The sequence below is a fragment of the Siniperca chuatsi genome, linkage group LG12 (assembly GCF_020085105.1).
Source record: "Siniperca chuatsi isolate FFG_IHB_CAS linkage group LG12, ASM2008510v1, whole genome shotgun sequence".
Classification (NCBI taxonomy): Eukaryota; Metazoa; Chordata; class Actinopteri; order Centrarchiformes; family Sinipercidae; genus Siniperca; species Siniperca chuatsi.
Genome location: NC_058053.1, coordinates 28,733,328 through 28,752,934, shown reverse-complemented (window position 1 = coordinate 28,752,934; position 19,607 = coordinate 28,733,328). Strand labels below are relative to the sequence as shown.

Here is a 19,607-nt window from a genome sequence, read left to right as displayed (position 1 = left end):
AGTATCTCCCCAACAACCACAACCCAAACTTACCAAACCTCAGGAGATTAGAGTTGAACAAGACCAGCTAAAGGTCAGCACAATTAAAGATAAAACTTTTAAAGTTAGTCCTCTTAAAAAGACGAAATCAAAACAGGAACAAATTGAAAGAAGAGTTTCAGTTACATCCACGATGGAGGAAACTTCTAAAGAATTGGAAGTAGCGCCTGAAAAGCAGGCAGAAATCAAAGAAACTGACTTTGCACCAGCTAATAAGGAAATTAATGTTTCAGAGGGTATTTCTCCAAAGGAATCAATATCCCCGAAGGAGAGAGGACAAAAGTTAGCTAAAACTAAAGAGGTTGCAGACGAACAAATCCCATCAAAGTTTGTCACAGTTAAGGTTAAAACTGAAAAAGTGACTCCCATTAAAGATGGTACACCTGAAAAACTTGCCAAAATTAAAGATTTTGTCACAGAGCATGTAACATTAGATGAAGAAATTGATACGACAGAGAGCAAATCAGTATCTCCCCAACAACCACAACCCAAACTTACCAAACCTCAGGAGATTAGGGTTGAACAAGACCAGCTAAAGGTCAGCACAATTAAAGATAAAACTTTTAAAGTTAGTCCTCTTAAAGAGACGAAATCAAAACAGGTACAAATTGAAAGAAGAGTTTCAGTTACATCCACGATGGAGGAAACTTCTAAAGAATTGGAAGTAGCGCCTGAAAAGCAGGCAGAAATCAAAGAAACTGACTTTGCACCAGCTAATAAGGAAATTGATGTTTCAGAGGGTATTTCTCCAAAGGAATCAATATCCCCGAAGGAGAGAGGACAAAAGTTAGCTAAAACTAAAGAGGTTGCAGACGAACAAATCCCATCAAAGTTTGTCACAGTTAAGGTTAAAACTGAAAAAGTGACTCCCATTAAAGATGGTACACCTGAAAAACTTGCCAAAATTAAAGATTTTGTCACAGAGCATGTAACATTAGATGAAGAAATTGATACGACAGAGAGCAAATCAGTATCTCCCCAACAACCACAACCCAAACTTACCAAACCTCAGGAGATTAGGGTTGAACAAGACCAGCTAAAGGTCAGCACAATTAAAGATAAAACTTTTAAAGTTAGTCCTCTTAAAGAGACGAAATCAAAACAGGAACAAATTGAAAGAAGAGTTTCAGTTACATCCACGATGGAGGAAACTTCTAAAGAATTGGAAGTAGCGCCTGAAAAGCAGGCAGAAATCAAAGAAACTGACTTTGCACCAGCTAATAAGGAAATTGATGTTTCAGAGGGTATTTCTCCAAAGGAATCAATATCCCCGAAGGAGAGAGGACAAAAGTTAGCTAAAACTAAAGAGGTTGCAGACGAACAAATCCCATCAAAGTTTGTCACAGTTAAGGTTAAAACTGAAAAAGTGACTCCCATTAAAGATGGTACACCTGAAAAACTTGCCAAAATTAAAGATTTTGTCACAGAGCATGTAACATTAGATGAAGAAATTGATACGACAGAGAGCAAATCAGTATCTCCCCAACAACCACAACCCAAATTTACCAAACCTCAGGAGATTAGGATTGAACAAGACCAGCTAAAGGTCAGCACAATTAAAGATAAAACTTTTAAAGTTAGTCCTCTTAAAGAGACGAAAACAAAACAGGAACAAATTGAAAGAAGAGTTTCAGTTACATCCACGATGGAGGAAACTTCTAAAGAATTGGAAGTAGCGCCTGAAAAGCAGGCAGAAATCAAAGAAACTGACTTTGCACCAGCTAATAAGGAAATTGATGTTTCAGAGGGTATTTCTCCAAAGGAATCAATATCCCCGAAGGAGAGAGACAAAAGTTAGCTAAAACTAAAGAGGTTGCAGACAGAACAAATCCCATCAAAGTTTGTCACAGTTAAGGTTAAAACTGAAAAAGTGACTCCCATTAAAGATGGTACACCTGAAAAACTTGCCAAAATTAAAGATTTTGTCACAGAGCATGTAACATTAGATGAAAAAATTGATACGACAGAGAGCAAATCAGTATCTCCCCAACAACCACAACCCAAACTTACCAAACCTCAGGAGATTAGGGTTGAACAAGACCAGCTAAAGGTCAGCACAATTAAAGATAAAACTTTTAAAGTTAGTTCTCTTAAAGAGACGAAATCAAAACAGGAACAAATTGAAAGAAGAGTTTCAGTTACATCCACGATGGAGGAAACTTCTAAAGAATTGGAAGTAGCGCCTGAAAAGCAGGCAGAAATCAAAGAAACTGACTTTGCACCAGCTAATAAGGAAATTGATGTTTCAGAGGGTATTTCTCCAAAGGAATCAATATCCCCGAAGGAGAGAGGACAAAAGTTAGCTAAAACTAAAGAGGTTGCAGACGAACAAATCCCATCAAAGTTTGTCACAGTTAAGGTTAAAACTGAAAAAGTGACTCCCATTAAAGATGGTACACCTGAAAAACTTGCCAAAATTAAAGATTTTGTCACAGAGCATGTAACATTAGATGAAGAAATTGATACGACAGAGAGCAAATCAGTATCTCCCCAACAATCACAACCCAAACTTACCAAACCTCAGGAGATTAGAGTTGAACAAGACCAGCTAAAGGTCAGCACAATTAAAGATAAAACTTTTAAAGTTAGTCCTCTTAAAAAGACGAAATCAAAACAGGAACAAATTGAAAGAAGAGTTTCAGTTACATCCACGATGGAGGAAACTTCTAAAGAATTGGAAGTAGCGCCTGAAAAGCAGGCAGAAATCAAAGAAACTGACTTTGCACCAGCTAATAAGGAAATTAATGTTTCAGAGGGTATTTCTCCAAAGGAATCAATATCCCGAAGGAGAGGACAAAAGTTAGCTAAAACTAAAGAGGTTGCAGACGAACAAATCCCATCAAAGTTTGTCACAGTTAAGGTTAAAACTGAAAAAGTGACTCCCATTAAAGATGGTACACCTGAAAAACTTGCCAAAATTAAAGATTTTGTCACAGAGCATGTAACATTAGATGAAGAAATTGATACGACAGAGAGCAAATCAGTATCTCCCCAACAACCACAACCCAAACTTACCAAACCTCAGGAGATTAGGGTTGAACAAGACCAGCTAAAGATCAGCACAATTAAAGATAAAACTTTTAAAGTTAGTTCTCTTAAAGAGACGACATCAAAACAGGAACAAATTGAAAGAAGAGTTTCAGTTACATCCACGATGGAGGAAACTTCTAAAGAATTGGAAGTAGCGCCTGAAAAGCAGGCAGAAATCAAAGAAACTGACTTTGCACCAGCTAATAAGGAAATTGATGTTTCAGAGGGTATTTCTCCAAAGGAATCAATATCCCCGAAGGAGAGAGGACAAAAGTTAGCTAAAACTAAAGAGGTTGCAGACGAACAAATCCCATCAAAGTTTGTCACAGTTAAGGTTAAAACTGAAAAAGTGACTCCCATTAAAGATGGTACACCTGAAAAACTTGCCAAAATTAAAGATTTTGTCACAGAGCATGTAACATTAGATGAAGAAATTGATACGACAGAGAGCAAATCAGTATCTCCCCAACAACCACAACCCAAACTTACCAAACCTCAGGAGATTAGGGTTGAACAAGACCAGCTAAAGGTCAGCACAATTAAAGATAAAACTTTTAAAGTTAGTCCTCTTAAAGAGACGAAATCAAAACAGGAACAAATTGAAAGAAGAGTTTCAGTTACATCCACGATGGAGGAAACTTCTAAAGAATTGGAAGTAGCGCCTGAAAAGCAGGCAGAAATCAAAGAAACTGACTTTGCACCAGCTAATAAGGAAATTGATGTTTCAGAGGGTATTTCTCCAAAGGAATCAATATCCCCAAGGAGAGAGGACAAAAGTTAGCTAAAACTAAAGAGGTTGCAGACGAACAAATCCCATCAAAGTTTGTCACAGTTAAGGTTAAAACTGAAAAAGTGACTCCCATTAAAGATGGTACACCTGAAAAACTTGCCAAAATTAAAGATTTTGTCACAGAGCATGTAACATTAGATGAAGAAATTGATACGACAGAGAGCAAATCAGTATCTCCCCAACAACCACAACCCAAACTTACCAAACCTCAGGAGATTAGGGTTGAACAAGACCAGCTAAAGATCAGCACAATTAAAGATAAAACTTTTAAAGTTAGTCCTCTCTTAAAGAGACGAAATCAAAACAGGAACAAATTGAAAGAAGAGTTTCAGTTACATCCACGATGGAGGAAACTTCTAAAGAATTGGAAGTAGCGCCTGAAAAGCAGGCAGAAATCAAAGAAACTGACTTTGCACCAGCTAATAAGGAAATTGATGTTTCAGAGGGTATTTCTCCAAAGGAATCAATATCCCCGAAGGAGAGAGGACAAAAGTTAGCTAAAACTAAAGAGGTTGCAGACGAACAAATCCCATCAAAGTTTGTCACAGTTAAGGTTAAAACTGAAAAAGTGACTCCCATTAAAGATGGTACACCTGAAAAACTTGCCAAAATTAAAGATTTTGTCACAGAGCATGTAACATTAGATGAAGAAATTGATACGACAGAGAGCAAATCAGTATCTCCCCAACAACCACAACCCAAACTTACCAAACCTCAGGAGATTAGGGTTGAACAAGACCAGCTAAAGGTCAGCACAATTAAAGATAAAACTTTTAAAGTTAGTCCTCTTAAAGAGACGAAATCAAAACAGGAACAAATTGAAAGAAGAGTTTCAGTTACATCCACGATGGAGGAAACTTCTAAAGAATTGGAAGTAGCGCCTGAAAAGCAGGCAGAAATCAAAGAAACTGACTTTGCACCAGCTAATAAGGAAATTGATGTTTCAGAGGGTATTTCTCCAAAGGAATCAATATCCCCGAAGGAGAGAGGACAAAAGTTAGCTAAAACTAAAGAGGTTGCAGACGAACAAATCCCATCAAAGTTTGTCACAGTTAAGGTTAAAACTGAAAAAGTGACTCCCATTAAAGATGGTACACCTGAAAAACTTGCCAAAATTAAAGATTTTGTCACAGAGCATGTAACATTAGATGAAGAAATTGATACGACAGAGAGCAAATCAGTATCTCCCCAACAACCACAACCCAAACTTACCAAACCTCAGGAGATTAGGGTTGAACAAGACCAGCTAAAGGTCAGCACAATTAAAGATAAAACTTTTAAAGTTAGTCCTCTTAAAGAGACGAAATCAAAACAGGAACAAATTGAAAGAAGAGTTTCAGTTACATCCACGATGGAGGAAACTTCTAAAGAATTGGAAGTAGCGCCTGAAAAGCAGGCAGAAATCAAAGAAACTGACTTTGCACCAGCTAATAAGGAAATTGATGTTTCAGAGGGTATTTCTCCAAAGGAATCAATATCCCCGAAGGAGAGAGGACAAAAGTTAGCTAAAACTAAAGAGGTTGCAGACGAACAAATCCCATCAAAGTTTGTCACAGTTAAGGTTAAAACTGAAAAAGTGACTCCCATTAAAGATGGTACACCTGAAAAACTTGCCAAAATTAAAGATTTTGTCACAGAGCATGTAACATTAGATGAAGAAATTGATACGACAGAGAGCAAATCAGTATCTCCCAACAACCACAACCCAAACTTACCAAACCTCAGGAGATTAGCGTTGAACAAGACCAGCTAAAGGTCAGCACAATTAAAGATAAAACTTTTAAAGTTAGTCCTCTTAAAGAGACGAAATCAAAACAGGAACAAATTGAAAGAAGAGTTTCAGTTACATCCACGATGGAGGAAACTTCTAAAGAATTGGAAGTAGTGCCTGAAAAGCAGGCAGAAATCAAAGAAACTGACTTTGCACCAGCTAATAAGGAAATTGATGTTTCAGAGGGTATTTCTCCAAAGGAATCAATATCCCCGAAGGAGAGAGGACAAAAGTTAGCTAAAACTAAAGAGGTTGCAGACGAACAAATCCCATCAAAGTTTGTCACAGTTAAGGTTAAAACTGAAAAAGTGACTCCCATTAAAGATGGTACACCTGAAAAACTTGCCAAAATTAAAGATTTTGTCACAGAGCATGTAACATTAGATGAAGAAATTGATACGACAGAGAGCAAATCAGTATCTCCCCAACAACCACAACCCAAACTTACCAAACCTCAGGAGATTAGGGTTGAACAAGACCAGCTAAAGGTCAGCACAATTAAAGATAAAACTTTTAAAGTTAGTCCTCTTAAAGAGACGAAATCAAAACAGGAACAAATTGAAAGAAGAGTTTCAGTTACATCCACGATGGAGGAAACTTCTAAAGAATTGGAAGTAGCGCCTGAAAAGCAGGCAGAAATCAAAGAAACTGACTTTGCACCAGCTAATAAGGAAACTGATGTTTCAGAGGGTATTTCTCCAGGCCAAGCACCTTTGACTGAAAAGAAGAAAACAAAACAGCATCAGGAGCAATTGCTGAAGGTAGATGCTGCCAAGGAAACTGGGCCTGAAGAAATAGTCACATCAGAACTTGTTTCTCATAGGAAAGATGAAGCTCAAAATGATGAATGGCCAAAGTCAGCCAACTCTAAAAAGATTACAGTTGAAGAAGTCCAGGCCAAGACAGTCACAGTTACAGATGAATACGGTAGTGTTACACGTTTTGAAGCAACAAAAATCCAGCAGGAACAAGTTGAAAGAATGACTTCAGTGGTACCTATGATGGAGGAGGCAGCTGAAAAACCTATAACAATAAAAGATGAAGATGCTACAACAGATATTCCACAACAGATAATCTCATTGGATGATGTGATCAATGACATTACTTTAAGCAAAGAAAAAGAGATTAAAGTTGAAGGAATCAGGTCCAACTTAGTCCCAGTTAAAAGTAAAACAGACAAAGTGGCTCCCATTGAAAAGAAGATCATAAAAAGACAGGAACAAATTGGCAGCACGGTCCCAGAGGAAACTGAGCCTGAAGTAACCTATTCAAAGTCTTTGGCAGAGCATGATGGTCCAGAAATATCTGCTGGAGCTGAAAGAACTTTTAAAAACAGAGAAATAGGAGAGGGGGACATCAGTCAATTTGAAACCCTTCACCTAGAGAAAGAAATATTGCTTACCAAGAGAAAAGAAAAGTCAGCAAAGACATTTGAAGCAATTCAATCAATGAAAGATACAATGAAAGACAAAACAACCAAATTTGCTCCTGTTGAAGAGAAAAAAATGAGGCAGGAACAAACTGAAACAAAGGCAGACATGGAAGTAAAAGAGAAGAAGCCAGATGACATTTTTCAAGAAAAAGACATAGCCCAGAAATTAGTCAAAACTCAGAAGACTACAGTTGAAGCGATTAAAGATGAAATTGGCAAAGTCCCTCCAACTTTAAAGACAAAACCAATAAGGCAAGAACAAATCGAAAGAAAGGAGACCGTTACATCTCTGCAAGAAAAAACATCTAAAGAACGAAGAGCTGAAGAGATCCAGTCCAATACAGTTACAATTAAAGATGAATATGGTAGTGTTGCTCTATTTGAAGTATCAGAAACAAAACAGGAACAAGTTAAAACAAAGTTCTTAGCAGCACCTGTGATGGAGGTTGCATCTGAAAAATCTCAGATAGTAAAAGATGGAGACGCTATATCTGATACTTCCAAACATCTTACAGTTGAAGAAGCCAAGACCAAGGAAGACATAGTTAAAGATGAACCAGAGAAAATGAAAGTTAAAAGAAAGGTTTCAGGTGCAGCTAAGCCAGAAGTAACACATGAACACACTTTGGTAGAAAAACTAATGGACAAAACTACTACAGTTTTTCCAGCTGAAGAGATGAAAACCAGACAAAATCAAACTGAAACAAAGATAGCTGTTACTCCTGTAACAGAGGTAACAGACACTGAGATTAAAGACATTCAGTCAAAGAAATCAAAATCCCTAAAAGAGAAAGGACAGAGGTTGGGCAAAAGTACAAAAACTTCCCTTGAGGAAGTGCAGTGCAAGACAGTTGTAGTAAAAGATGAATACGGTAGTGCTACTCCATTTGAAGTAACAGAAACAAAACCTGAACAAGTCGAAATGAAGTTTTCAGTGGCACCTGTGATGGAGGTTGCATCTGAAAGATCTCTGATTGTGAAAGATGGAGATGTTAAATCAGACACTCTCCAAAGGTATATCACACCTGATGAGCTAGTAAAAGATATTGCATCAAGAAAAGAGGACATTTATAAGTCAGATGACATTTCTGTGAAGACAAAGGAGTCTTTAAGGGACACAAAAGACATTAGAGTTGAACAAGTCAAGTCAAAAGTAGACCTAGTTCAAGATAAAACTGAGAAGGTTACTCCCATTCCAGAGAAGTTACCTGAAATACAGGAACAAATTGAAAGAAAGGCCTCAGTTGCATCCAAACCTGAAGTAAAAGATCAGCACTCTTTGGTAGAGCAAGAAGCCCCAGAAAAACTTAAAGTAATTGACAAAACCACCACAGGTCTTCCAGCTGAAGAGATCAAATCCAGACAAATTGAAACTGAAACAAAGATAGCTGTTACTCCTGTAACAGAGGTAACAGACACTGAGATTAAAGACATTCAGTCAAAGAAATCAAAATCCCTAAAAGAGAAAGGACAGAGGTTGGGCAAAAGTACAAAAACTTCCCTTAAAGAAGTGCAGTGCAAGACAGTTGTAGTAAAAGATGAATACGGTAGTGCTACTCCATTTGAAGTAACAGAAACAAAACCTGAACAAGTCGAAATGAAGTTTTCAGTGGCACCTGTGATGGAGGTTGCATCTGAAAGATCTCTGATTGTGAAAGATGGAGATGTTAAATCAGACACTCTCCAAAGGTATATCACACCTGATGAGCTAGTAAAAGATATTGCATCAAGAAAAGAGGACATTTATAAGTCAGATGACGTTTCTGTGAAGACAAAGGAGTCTTTAAGGGACACAAAAGATATTAGAGTTGAACAAGTCAAGTCAAAAGTAGACCTAGTTCAAGATAAAACTGAGAAGGTTACTCCCATTCCAGAGAAGTTACCTGAAATACAGGAACAAATTGAAAGAAAGGCCTCAGTTGCATCCAAACCTGAAGTAAAAGATCAGCACTCTTTGGTAGAGCAAGAAGCCCCAGAAAAACTTAAAGTAATTGACAAAACCACCACAGGTCTTCCAGCTGAAGAGATCAAATCCAGACAAATTGAAACTGAAACAAAGATAGCTGTTACTCCTGTAACAGAGGTAACAGACACTGAGATTAAAGACATTCAGTCAAAGAAATCAAAATCCCTAAAAGAGAAAGGACAGAGGTTGGGCAAAAGTACAAAAACTTCCCTTGAGGAAGTGCAGTGCAAGACAGTTGTAGTAAAAGATGAATACGGTAGTGCTACTCCATTTGAAGTAACAGAAACAAAACCTGAACAAGTCGAAATGAAGTTTTCAGTGGCACCTGTGATGGAGGTTGCATCTGAAAGATCTCTGATTGTGAAAGATGGAGATGTTAAATCAGACTCCCTCCAAAGATGTATTATATCTGACAAACTTGTAAAAGACATTGTATCAAGAAAAGAGAACATTCATGAATCTGGTGAGGTTTCTCTTATAAGATATTCACAAAGTCCAGAATATAACAAGGAAAGTGTGGAAAATTTCACTGAAAAACAAGAGATTACCGATGAAGATACTCAGTTAAAAGAAGTTAAAAGTCAATTTAAAACTGACAAAATTGCATTTGTTGATGGTACAACAGCAACAAAACAAAAACAAACTCAACAAAAAGCAGAAGTGACAGCACTTGTAGGAGAAGATGCTAAAACAGAGGGAGTTGTCAGAGACCATTCACCAAGACATGAGGAAGTTAAATATGATAGTACATCTCCAAAGAAACCAGACTCTCTAAAAGACCAAGGGCAGGTTACAGTTGAAGGCATTCAGTCTAAAACAGACACAGTTAAGGACGTTTTTCTCAGTGTTACTACGAATGTAGAAACAAAGCCGACACAAATCGAAAGAAAGGCTCCAAGGACACCTGTAATGGACGTTGCATATGAAAAACCACTGACTGTTAAAGAACAACATATTATATTAGATATTCCACAAAGGTATATTTCCCCCAATGTTCTCGTAAAAGACATTAAATCAAGAAAAGAGGAGGCTTACATGTCAGAGGATATTTCTTTGTTGATGAAAGAAGAATCCATATTAGATAACAGCCAGAAGTTAGATCAAACTGAAAAGATCGAAGTGCAAGAAAGCAAGTCGAAGGTTGAAATACTTGGTGACAAAACTACCAAAGTTACTCCAGCTGAAAGACATACAACCAGAGCAGAGTCCATCGCTAAAGAATTACTCCGAGGCCAAGATACTTCACAAAAATACACCAATATTGGAGAAGTTGTTGGAGATACTCAAACTGAGTTTCCAAAACAGACTTTGCATGAAAGTGATAAATCTGATGTTACAGTAGAAGAAATTGAGTCAAAGGTAGTCACAGTTAAAGATAAAAGTGCTACAGTTAGTCCTATTGAAGGAACAAAAATGAAGCTGAATGAATACATTGAAAGCAAAGCTGCAGTAACGCCTGCAACTGAGGTGACATCTAAAGAATCACTTGTAGCAGCTGATAGACCAGAAAAATATACCAAAAGAGAAATTCTCAAAGAGAGAATCACAACAAAAGAGGAAATTAGATCAACTATGTCCACTGAACTAGACTTTAAAGATGAAGAAGAATGGCCAAAAATAGTCACACTTGAGGACCAAGCTGCCATAGTTTCTTCTGTAGAAGGAATGAAAGTAAGACTGGAACAAGTTGAAAGACAACCCACAGTGACATCGCTGTTGGAGGCAACACCAAAAGAGTCATTAATTGAGCGAGATGATTTGGAAAGACAACAGAAATTGGCTAAACTTAAGGAAATCAAGACAGAAACAATGATAGGGAAAGACAAAATATTCAAAGAGTTTCATGAAAATGAAAAACCAGAGATAAACGCCATTGAACAGGAACAAATCAAAGGTGAGCAGTTAGCTTTACCGATGAAAATAAGTGAGAAAATGTATCAATCCCCAGAGATAGTTGATGACGAATTGAAGATTTCTGAAAAATACAAACCTGCAACAACAGAGGTAAAAGCTGATGTTGATGTGATGCCTTGGCATGAGCCCACAGTCAGAGAACCCTCAGTAACAGATAAAACCAAGACAAAGATGATGAAAGCAGATGTCCAATACATCCCTTCTCAGGAAGTTGAAACCACAAGCAGAAAAGAGGGAGAAGCTCAAGGGCTTCAGTCCATCATAGAAACGAGGGTTTTGTCTTTGGAACCAGAAGGGAAAGAACATGTCTCCCTTCAAGAATCTTCAAGAGGTATAGAGGAAAAAGTGTTATATGTCACCGAGCACGTGTTTTTGATCTGAGCACCAAACATCGTTGTGCACCTCCTCGTTATCATCTTCTTAAGGATTTATTAGATTCATACCTCTTTGTCGTCATCATTTCAAGAGGATATCCATGTCATATCACCCATTTTGTTTGGGCACAAACTGTATTCTTGCTCATTGTGAAGAACTGTCATGCTGTCGACTGAGACAGTCTCTTTTGGTTTCTTATCACCTGATATCTGAACCACCACAGTTTCATGTTATATGTTGGAGTTTTATCATCATTTTTTCAAATGCTATGTTTGTTGTGTCCATTATGTGTCACTGTACCTGTGTGTATCGAGAGAAAATGTTGGTGAGGTGAGATATTTTTGTGGAAATTTCCTGGAAATTTCTTCCATTTTTAAACTCAATCTTCCAACTTTGTATGTTTCCATCGAGGATTTTCTTTGTTCAGTGCTCATCCCATCAGTCTTAGTGAAGTTCTGATTGTCATATAATTTCATTTCCAAGTTCCTGTGAAGGAGAAGGAGTTCCCACCACAAGTCAAAGAAGCACTGGTAAAGCCAACTGCTCCTCAAGAAGGTACCCAACTTCTCTTTAAATGTGTTTTGGTGTTAATGTCTGTTTGTATCTGTGAGGGTTGTCTGAAGGCATTCGTAAAAGAATGTCACTCTTGAGCAAATATGAATCTTTGAAATTTTATCCTGAAGAAACCCAACATATACCTAAGTCATTAAAGAGAGTGATGTACTATGGAAATAAATGAAATCAAACAAGGTGGTTATGAACAAAGAATAGCAATATGAACTTTGGTTCTTTTGGCGTAAAGCTCTCAGATCTAGAATGTAGTGTTTGTGGAGAGCTTTCTTTTGAATTCCCTGTATACCTTGTACTTGAAGAGAGTAAACCGCAGGCTGCTGTAAAAGTTCAAGAAGCTGCCAAAAGGCCCGAAGTCACTGACAAAACCAAGAAGTTGGAGAAAAGAATTACTCCACAAGAAGAAACAAAGCCAGGTATCCAGACAATGATTCTTAAAGATTTCGTACTAACACCTTTTTAGAAAGACAGTGTGTTTTGGTGATACTTTACAATACTTCAGTTCCCTCTTTTTTTTATACTTGAAGTGACCAAGCCACAGCCTGTGAAGAAGGCTGAAGAACCAACAAAGACGGTTGCGGAAGAAGAAAAAACAATCGTGGTAGAAAAGATAGCTCCTGAGACAGGTAGAGGTATTTTGATGGACTGAGAGGCCAACATCCTCTTTGTTGGATTTTTGTAGTCCTTTCCATATTTTTCACATCTTATTTTATCACTGCAAATGTTGACTATATAACCAGCCACTTGTGTGCTTCCACTGTTGTTGGTGATTGGGTTGTCAGTCTGTCTTATCCGGGTCAGTGTGACCTTTACCAGCAGTACAGTCCCTCGCTGTGGTTTTTCATTGTTGGTCTTTTCATGTTGTTCGTCCTATTTTTTTGGTCATTAATTCATTGACCTTGAATCCAACACAAGCATGCCACATTTGTCCTTGGACACAACTTAACTTCATTTCAACTCTTTATCTTTATGTATGACACTTTTCTCATGTCATTCAGCTAAATCATGTGATACTGGACTACTTTGCTTTGCATCTCAGTCACAACTTTATCACATGTCATCCATATTCTATATTAGAATATTTATTATTTCTGAATGTGTTTGATGATCAATTGGCCTTATTAACAATTTTCTGAACTATACCTCTGTATTAGATGAAACCAAAGGACCCGTCCAAACACCAGGAGGAGTCAAGAAAGGTAGGAGCACCACTCACTCACTTTACCTTAGTGAATTAGTAAACCAAATCTAAAAACTACAACAGGTTCATGGTTGTGTTTCAAAATGTCAGTTGGAGAGGTTGGGACTCTAAAGGTTGCAAAAAAGCAGGGATTTGACCCCTTATTAGCACTAATTGGTTTAATACATACATATCAAAGCAAACTTTCTCCCAAAAAAATTGTAATCAATTATTTCAATTGTATATACGTATAATATATGTTTTTCTGTAGTATCCTGTGGAAGTTGTCTTTTCTTGTGTCTTTGTGTTCTTGTTCTTCTATGTTTGTTATTGTTACTGTTGTAATCATTTTTACACATAATCTTTTTAAATTAGCTTTATATTAAAATCATTGGGGATAGGGGATGTTTTAATTTTTATTTTCTTTGTATTTTTATATTTATTTTTCTAATTTTCCAAGTGTTAAGTATGTGTATGTGTTTGTACAAATTGTGCTGTCAGTTAAGTGTCTAATACGTAATGTCAAACCTTTACTGCCTCAGAAATGGTTCTGCACAAAAAAGGTACAGTTCAGTCAGAAGAGGATGTAACGTTTGAGATTCCCACTTTGAGGAAAACAACCAGGGTCATGAAGGAAGTGGAAGAGGAGCAGGAGATTATCAAACTGAAGAAGATTCCATCAGTTCTACCTGAAGAAGCTGAAGAAGAGGAAAAGCCTCAGAAGGTCACCAAGACCACTGTCTATGATGTTGAGGAGATGGTGCATAAAGAAGAGGCTGTTGAGATGTCAGTCGCCACCAGGAGACGTGTGGAGGAGAAGAAACCTCGAGACAAAGCAGATGTGGTAAAAAAGCCAGAAATTATGAAGCCTAGAGAAGAGGAACAGAAAGAAGTTCCTAAAGATGCATGGACCCGCCAGAAACCCATCCCAAAAGATGAGAAACCAGGAGATAAGATTTCTTTGAAGAGAACTCCCAAGGCACCAAAGGAAGAGGAACCTACCCCACCTAGTGCAGCCTTGAAGAAAGTGAAACAATTGCCTTCAGATGAAGTGGAACCAGAAGTAGTCAAACTCAAACCATTTGAAAAGCCTGTTAAACCAGCTGAGGAGCAAGAGAAAGATAAGAAGGAGAGGCCAGACAGGGACAGTGTGCCTTTCCAGATTGGAGAGAGGATTCCCAGAGAGGTGGAAACCAAAGAACCTCCTAAGAAACCTGAGAAAGCTCCTCCAGAGGTAAAGGAGCCAGCAACCAAGGTGCCAAAGCCAGTAGATAAAAAGAAAACTCCAGAGAAAGAGCCTGAGGAGGTCAAAGCGCCCACCAAGGTGAAGAAAATCCCAACACAGGAACAAGAGATAGAAAGCATCAAGCTGAAGCCCTTCTCCAGGCCTTCCAAAGAGGCTACAGAGCCTGAGAAGAAACTTGCAGAGGACAAAGAGAGGAAGCCAACTGATGACCTGCGCCGTCATCGCACGAGTCCAGATGAAAAACCAAAAGAACGAGAGCCAGAGGCTAGACCGAAGGAACCTGAGATCCCAGAAGCTCCAGAGAAGAAGCCGGAGAAGCCGAAGAAGGTAGAGGCAATTCCAGCAGAGAAGACGGTGTCTCCGGTGCCAGCTTCTATTAAAAAACCTGAAAAGGTTCCTGAGGAGCCCAAGCCTCTGCAGCTGAAGAAGGGAGTCACACCCAAGGTGAAAGAGGAGAAGGAAGAAGTGGCTCTGAAGCCTGTGGAGCAGCTCAAGAAGGTTGAGCTGAAAAAGACACCATCTCCTAAAGTTGAGAAGCTTAAAGAAGCAGAGACAATCCCTGTTGAGAAGAGGCCAAGTGTTGATAAACTCAAAAAGATTCCTAAAACTGTTTCACCAAAAGACTCTATTGAAGCTGTGACTCTCAAAAAGGTCCCAAAAAAGCCATCACCAGAGGAGGAGAAGGCTGCAGAACCAGCAAAGCCTGGTAAAGGGAAGGTTCCTCTTGTGAAGGAGGTCTCTCCTGGAGCTGTGCAGATGAAGAAGGTCGCCACGCAGCCAGAGGAGGAGATATTTGAAGAGGAGTTTGAAGCCGAGGAAGAGGTGGAGCAGGAGGAAGAAGAAGCCTGGGGCTGGGAGCTGGTTCCCCGGGAGAGTTACGGTTCCGAAGACTGGGAAGGTGAAGGAGAGGAAGGTGCTCTGGAGGTACCAGGGGTGACTAGGAGAGGTGAGATGGTGGCGGCCCCAACTCGTTGGGTGATGACTGAGAAAAACCCATCCTTCATGTCCTGAATAATCTCTACTCATTCCCATCATTGTGCCTCCATTTTAAACGTCTTTACCTCATCATATCTTAAGTGTGAAGCGATTGATGCCATGTCTTTTTTGTATTTATGTTAATTGTCATTCTGTGTGTCATATTCATTGCTTTCTGTCATTTCTGTTATGTCATTTTTGTGGCTGCCATTTCAATATCATGTCATTCCCATCAGTCCAACATGTGTTCTCCCCACTCATGCCATCTCTTCATGGTCTAAAAGCTACATCAATGTAAAGTTGTAATTATACATTATTCATCATGGTGTGTTCTGTCTGTCTTCATTTCAATGTCATTATTTCATATATTTACCATCACTATCACTTCATATTTCCCTTCGATCCATTCAAGTGGACATTACATATCTCCTGGCACTGGCATGTTTGTGAAGACATTGATATATAATTACATTGTGTGCAGCAAATTAATTTTAATTGTTTCTAAATAGAGGGACAACCAGCAGAAGAAGCAGGAAGAGGTAGAGGTAGAGGGCTGAAACGTAAGTCTGTTGTCTTTATAAACCTATGAACTGTGCTTATGAATTCTCAGCAAGAAACCCCTATCACGTTCTACATCCTGTATGGTGATGCCACAGAATTCTTCTTGAAATTAAAATGTGAATTGATTGTTTGCCTTCAATTTGTAATTCAGCCAAGCAGACCCCGTCCCCTGGAGAAGGCAGGGGCCGCGGCCTAAAACCTGGTGGAAAAGGCCCCTCGCCACCGGAGGAACCCTTTGCAGGATTCAAGCTCAAAGCTGTCCCTCTGAAGTTCATCAAGAAGCTTAAGGACATTGTGTTGCAGGAAGCCGAGTCTATTGGCTCGTCTGCTGTGTTTGAGTGTGAGATCTCGCCTTCTACTGCCATCACTTCATGGATGAAAGATGGCAGTAACCTACGCGAGAGTCCCAAGCACAAGTTCACTTCTGACGGCAAAGATCGCAAGTTGAACATTATTGATGTCCAGCTGTCTGACACTGGTGAATACACCTGTGTAGCCAAGAACGCTGGCAAGGAAATATCATGCACAGCCAAGCTCATTGTTGAAGGTATTTATATCTTTTTTTCTGCCTTTAAAATAACACCAAAGATACTTGGTGTACGGAAGACCAGAAATAGTATTCACCAATGTCAAATTGCTCAATGCCTTTTTATCTCCTCACAGAGCTGCCTGTGAAATGGATCAAAGAGCTGGAGGAGGAGACTTCAGCTCTGAAGGGTCAGCCTTTGTATATAACCTGTGAGTTGAACAAAGAGAGAGATGTGATATGGAAGAAGAATGGTGAGGACCTGAAGAAACAGGCAGGCAAGGTTCAGATCAATATCATTGGTATGCAGCACGCTGTGACCATCCAGAACACCACTGATGAGGACACTGGTTCCTACTCATGTGAAGTGGCTGGCCAGGAGGATGTCAAGACTATAACAAATGTCAAAGTGATTGGTAAGCAAAAGAGGACACTGTACATATCCCTAAACGTACATCAATACTAGTGCTTTCTAATGAATGTATACTGGAATGGATTAGGGCAGGAATAGCATTCGTAGCACTTGTTGTAGTACAATGTTTGTCCCATTCTTGTTTTCAATTTAAATGTTACCATAAGACATGCAATTCGGAAACATTAAATAACTTTTTATTTGTATGCTGTTGACATACAACAATACCTTCAGTTGTTTTGAACAACATTATACATCTAGTCCAGTTCAAAACTAAATGTCCTGCAGCTAAATACCGATCCACATATTCATGGTTTGGACACTGCAAATGCAGATTAGGAAGAACCTTGGGAAATCTTTGAAAACCACCTGAAAATAGATAAACTAAGCTAAGATTAAGCCTGTTTTTGCTTCTCTGTCCTGGCTCAGACTACATTTTAGTAACATTCAGTATATTAATTGTGCACATTGTGTCTTTAATGGTATGATGGACACTGATTCAGTAATGTTTAACTCCAACAGAAATCATTAAAGATTGGATTGTGAAACCACTGAGGGACCAGCATGTGAAACCAAAGGCTACCGCTACATTTAAATGCGAGCTCTTCAAGGACACTCCCAACTGGAAGTGGCTCAAAGGAGAGAATGAGATCACTCCTTCTGACAAGGTTGAGATCAAGAAGGATGGAAAGGAGCTGACACTCACCATCAAGAACTGTCAGCCTGATGACGTAGCAGAATATGTCATGGAGGTGGAAGGACGCATCTACACTGCCAAGTTAACACTAGGAGGTTTATCTATCTACCTACTTACCTTTCTTTTAACTTGAGTCTCTCAAATACTTCCATAATATCTTTCTATCATTTGGTTGATATTCATGAGTACTAATACAACCTCTTTCTCAGAGCGGGAGGCCGAGATCCTGAAGCCCCTGGCCAGCGTTGAGGTGGTTGAGAAGGAAGATGCCATGTTTGAGACAGAGATCTCTGAGGAGGATGTTCCAGGGGAATGGAAGCTCAAAGGAGAGGTTTTGACCAGATCCCCGGTAAGACTGAATGGACTCGTTTTCATAAAGTGTCACATAAGTCTTAAAGCATGTATTTCTACATTTAGATGTTCATTTTCACTACTTTTTATATATAAATGTACTGTAATGTATTCATCAGACATGTGACATCCAAATGGAGGGTGCAGTCCGTAAGCTCAGGCTGAAAAATTGCCAATTGGATCAGGCCGGAGAAGTGTCTTACCAGGCTCTGAACGCTATAACCAGTGCAATGCTCAATGTCAAAGGTAAGGAGTACTCCTGGTATGTGGCATCGGAATTACAGTGTACCATGATTTTAAGACGGCTATTGATTGATGATATTAGCTGTAAAAATAAAGGTGTAAGGTCCGTGGGCAATAAAATAAAGCTTTATGGCATGTGAGAACGGACCTTAGATCTTTATTTAATAGGGTTGATGAGTAAAATTCATTATTTGTGCCATTCTTTGGGACTTTATGCAGCCCGGGAAGACACGAAGGAATTTTAATATGGGATCCCAACTTTTTCCTGAAATGGTGTCCTGTATTTGTTGTTCTGTTTGTTGTACAACAGAAAATGTAAACCTGTCTGGCGTTCTGTTAGATTTGACATTGCGTGAAAATGTGTGTAGTGATGTCACGCTCAGTATATTCGTACTGTCTGTGGTTAAATGTTTTATGTTAAATCTACGTACAGTGGCCAGTTTATTAGTTACACCAATGCCATGTTCATGAATGGGTCCGCCAGACATGAAATCCCATTGCCTTAGTTTTACGAAAAATAATGGAGTTCAGTAACTGTTTGATTTAATTTAGAATTAGCAGCAAACTGTTGATTTTCCCCAACAGTCACAAACAAGAGGTAACTTGTGAAGACTTGATGAAAAGGAAGTAGAAAGAAGAATAGGCTGAAGAATGAAGATTCTTGTTGCATTCTGATAAAACTGTAGTCAGAATCTGATGCCAGCTGAACAAGATGATGGACTGGTCCTTCCCCATAACAAAACTTTTGGTGAATGTTTCAAACATAAAGAAACCTTGTTACCAGGAAGACAGCGTTCCTTGATGACTGCATTTTAACCTTCATAACATGGAGTCCTTCAATGCCATGTTCCAAAGGCCGTATTTTTTAACAAACCCGGGGATGCAAAGTGACGTCATTTTGCTTAGGTGACAACCTGAAGATGTCTCCTGAAGGTTTTTTGTCGGATTAGATGGGACGAGCTGTGTATACCATCAATGAGCCCCAATCTAGTTGGCAACAAGCAATGGCATGGGGTTTTCATGTCAATACCCCATGATATCCCTGTGGTATGATTCCATAAACTTCTAGAGCATAGAGGGTTACAACCCAGTACTGCATACAAGGGGGTACACGGTAAACTGGCCACTTGCTGTACGCTGTTGTGCTGTTGTGCTGTTGTGTTTTGTTGTGTTGTTGATGTACTGTACCTGTGTCACCTTTTAACCCAGAAATCGAAATGGACTTTGTTGTCCCGCTGAAGGACATTTCTGTGCCTGAAAAGAAACAGGCTAAGTTTGAATGCACCATCACGAAGGATGTCTCTAAGGTCATGTGGTATAAAGGGGCTGACATCATCACCCCAGACCAAAAGTATGACATTATCGATGATGGAAAGAAGCATATGCTGATTATAAACTGCTGTGAGTTTGATGATGAGGACGAATATACAATTGAGGTTTTGGGCAAAACTTCAACAGCTAGACTCACAGTGGAGGGTAAGTGCTGGACCACCATTACTGGACATAACTAGCAGAACCTTTATTTTTAT

At 39.0% G+C, this 19,607-nt stretch overlaps 1 protein-coding gene across 3 annotated transcripts in view; it reads left to right on the top strand.

Moving 5' to 3' along the window:
* Positions 1-19,607, top strand: part of ttn.2 (titin, tandem duplicate 2) — a 246,500-nt gene that overhangs the window by 104,174 nt on the left and 122,719 nt on the right. For 2 of the 3 annotated variants that reach the window (XM_044216152.1, XM_044216153.1), the window contains 12 exons: positions 11,801-11,872; positions 12,190-12,303; positions 12,415-12,513; positions 13,042-13,086; positions 13,610-15,259; positions 15,798-15,848; positions 16,001-16,396; positions 16,513-16,791; positions 17,310-17,579; positions 17,694-17,833; positions 17,955-18,081; positions 19,288-19,554. In XM_044216152.1, coding sequence (XP_044072087.1) covers positions 11,801-11,872; positions 12,190-12,303; positions 12,415-12,513; positions 13,042-13,086; positions 13,610-15,259; positions 15,798-15,848; positions 16,001-16,396; positions 16,513-16,791; positions 17,310-17,579; positions 17,694-17,833; positions 17,955-18,081; positions 19,288-19,554 — 3,510 coding nt within the window. The remainder of the gene's footprint in view (positions 1-11,800; positions 11,873-12,189; positions 12,304-12,414; positions 12,514-13,041; positions 13,087-13,609; positions 15,260-15,797; positions 15,849-16,000; positions 16,397-16,512; positions 16,792-17,309; positions 17,580-17,693; positions 17,834-17,954; positions 18,082-19,287; positions 19,555-19,607) is intronic. The other variant, XM_044216154.1, reaches the window with a different exon arrangement.